The 11,205-nt window shown below is 41.3% G+C and overlaps 1 protein-coding gene across 1 annotated transcript; it reads right to left on the bottom strand.

The window, feature by feature from the left end:
* LOC139458469 (uncharacterized) lies at positions 1 to 9,226 on the bottom strand. The gene is made up of 8 exons (XM_071239907.1): positions 8,942 to 9,226; positions 6,357 to 6,462; positions 5,397 to 5,648; positions 3,054 to 3,210; positions 2,310 to 2,434; positions 1,192 to 1,333; positions 589 to 664; positions 1 to 9 (listed from the first exon to the last, which is right to left on the bottom strand). Exons 1-8 carry the CDS (start codon positions 9,224 to 9,226, stop codon positions 1 to 3), a joined length of 1,152 nt encoding a protein of 383 aa, XP_071096008.1.
* Positions 9,227 to 11,205: the final 1,979 nt, after the last annotated feature.

Here is an 11,205-nt window from a genome sequence, read left to right as displayed (position 1 = left end):
TCAGGTTAGCTAGAAATATACGTTCTTTCAACTTTCATATGAACTACTAAAAACAAGAACACACAATAATTATTAGAAGGCTGCAATAGCCACCAGCCATGACCGATTAACCACAGTTGTATGATCAGTGTGTTTTTTTTAACTTCTTTTGAGTAGTATACAACACAAAGCAACGTTGTTGCAACGTCATTGCACAACGTAGTCAGCAACGTGCCTGCTGTGATGAGCATATTAATGTCTGCAAACGAAGGCAATAGATATGATTGAATCTTTATTTCTCAAGGTTATAATATACATGTACAGGAAGCCTCACAAAGGTAGGTGGTTTTTGTGATCTGTGTAAGCTGGCGCATCCTTTTGTGTTAACGCCCATGTGCCCTTTACTTTTATTTTATATACTGAAAAATAATAAATGTAAATAATACATAAATAAAAAAAACACAAAAAAGTTCAACTTGTTTACTTTCAGCTAGTGTGGGTACGATGCACTTCTTATAGTAACAATAATTAGACATAAAATGTAACCAACTGATAGCATTACAAAACATATACCGCCGTTGACATTAACGTCGTTGTTGGATTACAAACCTTTACACCACCTTTACGAATGGATGGAAAGGAATGCCAGGAGCTTTTTCCCTTTCTGGGCACCGTCACAAGGATCCTGCAATAAGAACATGACACAGAATACTTTATTCAGCGCCTGTTGTATCGTGTGAAAAGATGTATCATGTAATACTCAATCCAGAGACCCATGAAGATCCGGGGTAGAATAGGTCTTCAGCAACCCATGCTTGCTGTAAAATGCGACTATGCTTGTCGTAAGATGCGACTAACGGGATCGGGTGGTCAGGCTCGCTGACTTGGTTGAAGCACGTCATCGATCCCAATGTGTGGATCGATGCTCATGATTTTAAACACTGGATTGTCTTGTCCAGACACGATTATTTACATATAGCTGGCATATTGCTGGGTACGGCGTTAAACAACAAACCAAACCAAAACCAAATCATCTGCAGTCTTAGGCTTGACCTAATTGAGATAAGCCTGACAAACCCAATCCAGAATCTGATGTGCGAGATACGAAGTGTTTTCGTGAGATCAGTTGATTAAAGAAGAAGTTGTTGCTCGTTTAAGAACATAGTAATATTTCTGTTTTTCTGTCCTTTAAGGCTTTTGTACTCTCCTTGCCTTGATGTGAGGAAAAGTTGTGCGTCGTCCCCATTGGCAACACCGATGCACTCATCCGTGATAGTACTATATTTCTTGTCTTTCTTTAAGTTGTCCATCAGAGTAAATCGAGGCTTTGGTCCACAATAGAACAAATAGAACCCTGAAGATGAAAAAATATTTATGTATTCAATGATGAAATGCTACATTTACTGCAAATATAGAATTGATGTCACTCGAGTGAAATGACACCATCGGTCTTCCTCAATGGAACTATGGCCTTCAGCGTAAAACAATGACGATTGTTTGTTTGTTTGTTGTTCAACACCCCACTCAGAAATATTCAAGCTATATAACGACAGTATATAAATAATCGAGTCTGGTCCAGACAATCCATTGGTTGATATCATGATCATAGAACCACGCAAATGGGATTTGATGACATGCATCAACCCAGTCAGCGGGCCTGACCACTCGATCCCGTTATTCGCCCCTTTTTGTACGTGCTAATTTGCAGATCAAGGAATGGAGGTAACATGTACAGTTGTGTATATTTACTGAACAGAACTGAATAAAGAACTAGTAATTACAAGTAGATGTTCCTTTGAAGCCTTTTGACGATCGGTCAAATATTTCAATATTTTTCTCAGATCAAACAGAAAGAATGAACATGAATCTTTATGACTATGATACATAAGAACTCATATTTGTTCTTCACAATAAAGTCTACATCTAAAAAACTGCATGGTCAGGGTTCTCAATTTTTGAGTATGCTGAGGAATAAAATGACACAGATGATATTGCAGCTGTCTGATCAACCAAGATTAATCTTATTTACTGCACACAAAATATGGAGAAAATCTGCTTCCGGATACCTTCACTATCCTTTTTAATTTACAGATTTTTATATGTATTTGACATAACTGTACAAACTTTCTGACGAGGTGTCCGGAAGCCACATTTGGACCGTATGCATTGAAGGAGACACACTGTGTATACAATCCTGTGAAAAATTCACGAACCGAACCTCATCATTGAAGTTTGAAATGTGTTGAAAAATAGCTTTCGTTTCGACGGAAACCACAAAAAGTTAACTGCTAGCTGTGTGTCTACTAAAAGTGAAATAACTGGTTTCTTACCGTCTTCGGTGATGGTAAAACTTTGCATCACTTTAACCGAAGTGATTGTCCGTGGCTTTCCTCCAGAATACGGGACCACCTTGAGTTTTGCCATGTATGTGAAATGTTCTGTCCAGTAGATATATCTACAGATAAAGTAAGTGAGTGAGTGAGTGAGTGAGTGAGTTGAGTTTAACGCCGCTTTTAACAGTATTCCCTACAGATAAAGAATATACACTTGTTAAAGTATCTGCAGATTACGTATCGCCTATTATCGGTTTGTCCATGTATCACTTCTGTGGGCTGCGGGTCAAGACGTAACTACGGACTTTCGTGAAAACAAGAGCAGCCACAGTGAAACCACTAACGGTTTTTGTTTTTGATCTAAAATGTCTTGTCAAATTTAATGTTTGATCAAGGACTTGATATTGCATTAAGCCAGGCTTATCTCAATTAGGTCAAGCCTAAGACCGCAGATGATTTGGTTTTGGTTTGGTTTGTTGTTTTACGCCGCACTCAGCAATATTCTAGCTATATGACGGCGGTCTGTAAATAATCGAAGCTATTGCCCATCCCATGCAGGTCACTATTTGAATGGAGCGAGGGGTAGCCGAGTGGTTAAAGCGTTCGCTCGTCACGCCGAAGGCCCGGGCTCGATTCCCACATGGGTACAACGTGTCAATCCTCTTTTTGATCTCCCCCCCTTACTCACTCTCACTATTTAACTCAACATCTGATTTATCACATTACAGTCATTTTACTTGCCTGTGTTTTTCATCCAACTGGGCATGAGAAGGGGAAACAATATTTGCAATTTTGTCCTTGTGTGAACGGCTCGAGTAATGGTAGCTGGACTTATAAATGTGCTGGTCGGTTAACAAGAAAGTATGACTTGAGTCCCTTCTAACCATTCGAAGTCCATCTGAAACATTATCAATCAAAGTGGTTCGGAAATGTTCAGTGTGGAATCTGATAAACGTACACGTTAAGCCCAGTACTTCCTATGAGACTGTAACTAGGCAGAAAGCTAGTCTTGATGAAATCAATAGCTACTCAGTATGCTTCAACATATATACTGATGGAAACGAATAATGGAAAAAAATGAAAAATATAGGGAAATAAGCTTTACTGTCAGTACATTTGAAATAGCGCTAATATTAATTCAACACATGTCAGAATCCAATGTTGAGATGTGTTTGGGTGCGTTGTTTCAAAAGCGTATTTGGTAGGCAAGACTGGGAACTCATGGAAGTATATCATGTTACTGTGTCTAAAACTAAGTGTTCTCTTATTTATTTCCACCAGTATATGTAAATATGTTGTTCAAAATAAGCCAAAACTACCGAGCATGGATAAATGAAGATCGCTTTCAAGCATATAAATGTGTTCAATAATTTGACAATTGCTGTAAAAACAATACTCAGAACTAAAGGATGTGTGATTTGGTTTGTTGGTTGGTTTGTTGTTTAACGCCGCACTCATCAATATTCCAGCTATTTACAACTCTGCCTGTAAATAATCGAGTCTGGACCAGACAATAAAGTGATTAATATCATGAGCATCGATCCACGCAATTGGGATACGATGACATGCATCAACCAAGTCAGCGAGCCTGACCACCCGATCCCGTTTGTCGCCTCTTACGACATGCAAAGTCGCCTTTTACGACCCAGTGTTACAATGACTGTCCAGCACCACCTCATACTCATTTGCGGTAAAGGAGTGCAAAAGCATCCGAGCTATAAAAGCAGCTTCCCAAGTTTTGTCAATGATATCTGACTAGACAGTGCAGTGAGGCAGGTCTCATGAGCCAAGGGGCCTGAGAGAGGTGGTGTTCGGACGCAACAACATCGTCACCTGCGACATCGGTTTTGCCTACTCCGAATAGTGTGACGTTTGACGTTAAGTGAGTGAGTGAGTGAGTGAGTTTGATTTTACGCCGCTCTAGCAATATTCCAGCAATATCACGGCGGGGGACACCGGAAACGGGCTTCACACATTGTACCTATGTCGGGAATCGAACCCGGGTCTTCGGCGTGACGAGCGAACGCTTTAACCACGAGACTACCCGACCGCCCCTTTGACGTTTAATTTTTAGATGTATGATGGTTGGACCTGAGCCAGGGTGTACCAACGTCTCCGTGAATCTTAAGACAACTGCAGAAGGAAGGTGTGGCTTTGGCGTGTGTTAGAGACGGACCATTTGATATTAATAAGGGGGTCGTGGGGTGTTTGCGAATTTATCCCAAAAGATATGTTGTTCCCGAAAATTCTGGATAATAGAAGAATTGTGCCTCAGCATGTTTTGTAGCTGTAACAAAGAAAATCTAATGTTTATACCCCGATCTACTGTCATACTTCACTACCGGTTGGAATGTGTTCTCAATTCCTTCATTATTATCATACAACTGTTACTAGAAAGTAAAATCTATTACAATTTTGGAAATTTTAATTTTTTTCCGACTATCCCTTACATTGTGTGAAGAGTATATTTATGATCATGGTTTTCATCTTCCCGCCGTACAACGTTACCACCACGTGATGACTAGTCTCCTCCGTAGACTAGTGGTTGAGCGTCTGCCCGGAGAGCGGAAGGTTGGGGGTTCGATCCCCGGGCGTGTCATACCAAAAGACGTTAAAAGAGGGTACTTGTTGTAACCCTGCCTGGCAGCCGTCAGTATTGGATAAAACAAGAACTGGTAGGCTCGGAGTCAGTATACTGTGTCTGAGTGGGATATTCATGTTAAACTGCGGCATGGTATCTCAGTTGGCTAGCATTATTAAACAGGCTTTAGTCCGAACTACTTCAAGGAGACACACATACAACTTCAAGGAGACACACACACATACACACGGCAATAATCTTGAGCGCGACGTCAGCATACTGTGTCTGAGTGGAATATTCATGTTAAACTGCGGCATGGTATCTCAGTGGGCTAGCATTATTAAACAGGCTTTAGTCCGAACTACTTCAAGGAGACACACATACAACTTCAAGGAGACACACACACATACACACGGCGATAATCTTGAGCGCGACGTCAAACCCCAGTTCACCGCACCTCCGCCGCTTCCCCCGCTCCCCTTCCCCACCACCATACTGCCTACCTTGTTCCGACCATCTGTGAGGTAAGATGTCATTTGCGTTGAGGTTGGACTTTAGGCGAGTTGCCATGATCTTCCACTGTCCAACCCATAAGACCTTGCCTTCTTTGACAGAAAATTCAATATCTACCAAGCGGTCGCTCGTAGGTAACACATGTTTGGTATAATGCCGGTTGTTCCCTTCCTTCAGTTTGTAGACGATCTTGTTTGGTATGTCAAATATCAGGACAAACGATGACTTGCTATATTTACTCTCTGAAAAAATAATACATTAACAAACAAACGCTAGTATTTGTCTGTTTTGATGGTCGATGCCACACGTAAAATTACAGCCATACATGTATGACCGCGGGTGCTATCCCATGGATATTCGGGGTTAGAAGAGATCCCTAAGGAGACCACATGTATCCAGTAGCCAGGCTTGAGAGCTTAGGATACGATAATACGCAATGTATCATTTAGTCACTCCCTACGAAAAGCATAGGTTGCCTGAGATATTGGAATTTTCGCGAAGCAAGAGTGACATGGGTTTAACCGTGCTCTGTATTTCAGTAATAAACATGTTGGTTGGTTGGTTTGCTGTTTTACGCCGCACTCAGCAATTTTCCAGCTATATGACGGTGGTCTGTAAATAATCGAGTCTGGACCAGACAATCCAGTGATTGACATCGTGAACATCTATCCAAGCAATTGGGATACGATGACATGCATCAACCAAGTCCGCGAGCCTGACCACCCGATCCCGTTAGTCGCCTCTTACGACAAGCATAGTCACCTTTTACGGCAAGCATGGGTTGCTGAAGACCTATTCTACTCCGGATCTTCACGGGTCGTACACACATGTAGATTAATGTGGGACGAAATCTTGAATAATGAAATGTCAGCATGTGTACGGGACGCTACTCAGCACAGCGCCCATCACAACTGTCTCTGTTAATGTGATATAGCGTATTGTGCGTGTACCTTTCACAGCTGACCTGGCGGGCTTTCGGCTCGTCTTGTGAGCACCATTCTTTTCACGAATATGTGCTTTCAGAGCAGTTTTTGTTGTGTGTGTACGATGGATGACCTGAAGAAACAAAACAACATGCTGATATATTGTCGTTGAACCAGCTTGCAAAGAAATACTCAGGTGAAGCCAGAAACGTGTAAACATGACGTGCAATATCAGAAGCCGCCTCACCTCCACCCTTTTCTGGAAGCCCCCTAATTGTGCCTCCAGCTACCTTAATAACAAAGTTATAAGGATTTTAAGTTCATCACGTCACTGTCTAGGAAAACATATACCCAATGTGCAATCTCATTAAAATCAGATCTTGGTGCTCGCTACCGCCACACAACGATCTGAGGACATTCCCTTAATACAGGTCACATCGAAACGATCTTTCGCGAGATTCCATCGTCCAAAGAAAAGACTTACAATGATTAGCCAATCAGAGAGCAGCTCTCTTGAGCTTTACGTTACTAGTTTCAAATTGGCAACTTCCATGTCATACTACGGTTTGAAAGATGGCCATTCAAAATTTGAAAACTGAACAAAAGAAAATTCTGGAATGTCTAACAGATAGCAGGGATTGCATGGCAGTACTTCCCACTCCCCACTTTCGTTTCAAATGTTTATCCCACTGAAGGAGAGACAGACGGTGACTTTCACGGAATCAGCCGTACAGTCCGTAACTGTCTTTCGGAATACCCCGTGTTAACCTTTACGAGGTTGCATGATTAGAGAATACATCCTGACTGTCGCTTTCCCGATCTGGTAAGCGACGCTCTGATTGGTCGGATGAGAGATAATAAGGTGTCCTCTGATCACTGTGAAGCGGTAGCGTAACTAAGATCTGATTTTAATGAGATTGACTAAGTGTGGTACAATTTGGAAACAGGAAGTCCTATGTCGGTTGGAGAAGCTTCATGCCATATACAGTGCAATTTTCGAACAAAACGTGATATGCCTCTTTCCACATTAACCATACAGTATCATAAATGTCTGATTAGATGACCTCATTCTTGTGTTTGGGACGTATCTGTAATGCAATGCATGATATAAACAGAAAATCCAATGTTTCTAGCTACCCTAATATGAAAGTAATATGCACTTCCCGTTTAATGACCCTGACCCCCAATTTCAGCCGATCACATACTTCATTATTTCTGTCTGAAAACCTCGCTGTTTGATCTTACAAACATATACAATCACAGGCGGTTAGTTCCGTATATAAAGAGTGAGTGAGTATGGCTTTACCCCGCTTTTAGCTTCGCAGCTTCAACATTGTACCCATGTCGGGAATCGAACCCGGGTCTTCGGTGTGACGAACGAACGCTTTAACCACTAGGCTACCCGACAACTCCCCGTAAATAAAGAGGAACTACCTTTCAAAATGACCTTGAGAGTGAGTCTGACCTTCAGTATTAGTGACAAGTATTTTGAAGACAATTTCTGAGAGCTATACAGCAAAAAAAACTTATAAAAAACCTCACGAAAAACTAGCACATGCTACACATTGAATGTAGGTCACTGTTGAAAGAATACCACTGCTACCAGAATGTTTTTATCAATTGTCATACATAAGTATTCAAATGATATTACCATTGCGTGCAGAAAATATTTTAAACAATCTGCAGAAAATGTCATTTTAATGAATATGGTAAACGTACTTTACGAATGACCTTCACCTTAAACATGACTCTTGACTATTACAGATCCGGGCCTAGCCCTGAGCATGACATGTAAGCTTTTTTAATTAAATTTAAAGGTATTTTTCTTGAGGCTTTCACCACGATGATGATATTGACCTTTGACATGATTGGTCAATGTGTCCAAATAAAATTCACAAGGATTTAAAGGGTATCATCTTCCCAGGGGAAGAGAGTTAACTAACTATAAAAATCCAGTTTCCACTCTTGCCGAACTAGGCCCGTATTCCTGGGCTCGATCGTAGCGCCACCAGTGGTTACTACGAGTTATGTCCCTTTTAAACCTCTCCTATGGACCAATAAGATTCCTACTCTCGTATCACTGGCATTTTATTCAAACAAATCGGCGGCGCCCAGTCAATACGAAATCAAGACCTTTATTGTGATAAAACAGGTCTTACATCTCAAAGTGCATCAAATCACGTGAGCACCTTGATTAAAATCATGAAAAGATTTGGAAAGTATCTGTTGACAACGAGTTGGCGGTGCACATGTTTTGCAAATCCTGCAATCGACCGAAATCCGCACGACAGTTTACGAACTGGATTTCGATTTCGTTGCGCGATTTTGATTGGACTATACATAGACTTGTTAGCCCAGCCAAAATGAAACTCCATAATACCAGCTTGTTCAGCAAGGGTGGAAACTGGACTTTTATAGCCAGTTAACTCCCTTGCCTCGGGATGATGAAAGGGTATTTGCATGATATGATACCCATCCCTATCCCTCGCAGTTTCCCTCAAAGAAATGTGAAACGGCGGCCGTCAAATTCAGACAAAACCGGAAGAAGTATTCAGTATTTACATCGGGCTGCTTAATTAGGACTATGACATTCATATTCAAATCATATTTACCTTTCTGCTGGGGACGATTTTCCAAAGGCTTCGCTTACCATGATCTGCACGATTTGTGAAACATTGAATTGTTTCGGGCGTTGTTAGAGACGTTTTCCGATTCTCTATTAAGGTATCTACAAGGCAGAAGAGATCAGAAACCCACTCTGGTGTAGTCGTGTTTGCAATGGCAATCCCATCACTAGATCTCCTGTAGTGGGCATGTTTCATAAGACTGTCCACACAAGGAGTGCCCCAGATCGTAGCGATGTATAGACACAGATTAATGTTTGTCGGTAGTGACATTATTGAGTGTAGAATTCTTTCCCTCAATGTTTGCGGAAGTTATTATCTCACAAAATAAGATCGGCACATCAAGCTGGAAACAACGCTAAAACACCTCAGCTAGTGATTCCGAATATGACATATTCATTGACAGACGTGTATCTCGGCGTATATTTGCCAATGAGAAATGACTTCATGAAAGTCATATTTGAAAATAATTCGTCCCAAACGAATTTGATATGATAAGCAGTCTGGTGGCCCAGTCGTCTAAGGCGCCGCGATTCGCTGTGCAGAGTTGCGTCCCTTGGGCACGCCAGAAACCTATGATTGTAGGTTCAAATCCCGATTCGCCCCGATTATGTTTCTAGGTTTGTCAGAACCATACCCGTGCTCGTGAGTTTCATCGAAGTGGTAAACGTCTTAGACCTGCATCACTTCGAACTTTCCTCCCACATTAAGCTGATACGCCGCGATATAACTGGAATACTGTTAAAAGCGGCGTTAAATCCGACTCACTCACACAGAGATGAGGAACAGAACCTATTGATTCGTACACAATCATCTACCGAGAAGAGGGCGACTGTTACTGAGCTTCAGCACTCCGTCTACAGGCCAAGCCAGTCGTGGAGAGGCACATCAAGTACTGATAGACGTGATCTGATAGCTATTGACATGTATTATCCATCCTGATCCATGACAACGAAGCTGATGTAGGACACTGGCCATGGCCCGGAGCTATCAACACTACTGTCATACAGGTGACAGTGAAATATGAACCAAAAGCAAAAGTGAAATTGGTTTATCGTCGCGTTCGAAGAGCACACACTTGTCTGAGCGACTGCTTGTAATTAATAAAACATGGATCCTTAACATCAACATTTTTCAAATAATCCAATACGATGACCATGAAATGAAAAAGACCATTCTTAAAAGATCCGTTCGTGACGGTTACGCTGTTATATTGACCCCTTGCAATGTAAAAATCAACACTGTCAAGCATGACATTTTGGCAAGTGGCATTAATTGTACTCCCCTTCTTGCTGATCTCTCTTTTTGCATATGAATCGGAATTTCTGCTCAGACTGGCAAAGTCAAAACAAGTTAATTTGGCCAAGAAGTTCAACTTAAGGTTCAGGTATATCGATGATCTGATATCGTTCAATTTGAATCAAAATGTCAATTTAAAATTAAAAACACTTTCACGATTGTTGGTTTTGTTTATTCAGCTTAGAACCTGCCCATCAGCCCCTGCTATTGATACGGGTATCATAGTTGTGCTTGCAGTGTTTCGTCGACTGTTTTCAGCCTAGTAAAGTTTTGATGACGTTCGTAATTTTTTTTATCAGGTTCAATTTTGAAGTGTATACTTTCTTTTGCCAGGCAGTTTACATGTATGTGTATGTGAAAGAATCTTGATTGTGACGTTGAACCCCATTTCAACCCAACTCAACAAAACCCACCCCAGTAACCGTGTTAGCCTGTTTGCCTTCTCGCATCGCGTAAAAGCAGATTATATCAAATGTTATCTGAGAGCAGCACAAATAAAATGACTGCGTTTCTATTTGCAGTTGACACACATTTCCTACTGTAGGTGCTGATATTGTCAAGGTAAAGTCGTATATGTGTGCCATATGCTTATAGGGATAAAGTATTAAAGAAAATTCATTTTGATGGAGCAATCAAATAGAAAATGTTATATAACAAATGGTTAATTTTCGTTATCATATCTAGAAGTACATAATACGGTGGAGGTGAGGTGACATGGGGCTCAAGGTCATATCCAACATTATTGCACTTATAAAGCCATGTACATGCCCATGTGAGCGTGAGTGGCTGCTTGTTCTAGTCCAGACATAGCCGATTTGATCGTGCCAGCCTACTGAAGTTACCATCCTGCAGTTTTACATGAATACCCCACTAAGACACAGTATAATGACCCCGATCAGCCCTTGCTTTAGCCCCTTATTGCCGTGGCAGGGTAATCGTTTCACGTCTCTTGG

The sequence above is a fragment of the Haliotis cracherodii genome, unplaced genomic scaffold (genome assembly GCF_022045235.1).
Source record: "Haliotis cracherodii isolate W230 unplaced genomic scaffold, xgHalCrac1.p SCAF_13, whole genome shotgun sequence".
NCBI lineage: Eukaryota > Metazoa > Mollusca > Gastropoda > Lepetellida > Haliotidae > Haliotis > Haliotis cracherodii.
Note: the sequence above shows the minus strand (reverse complement) of the source record. Positions and strands in the feature narration are given on the sequence as shown.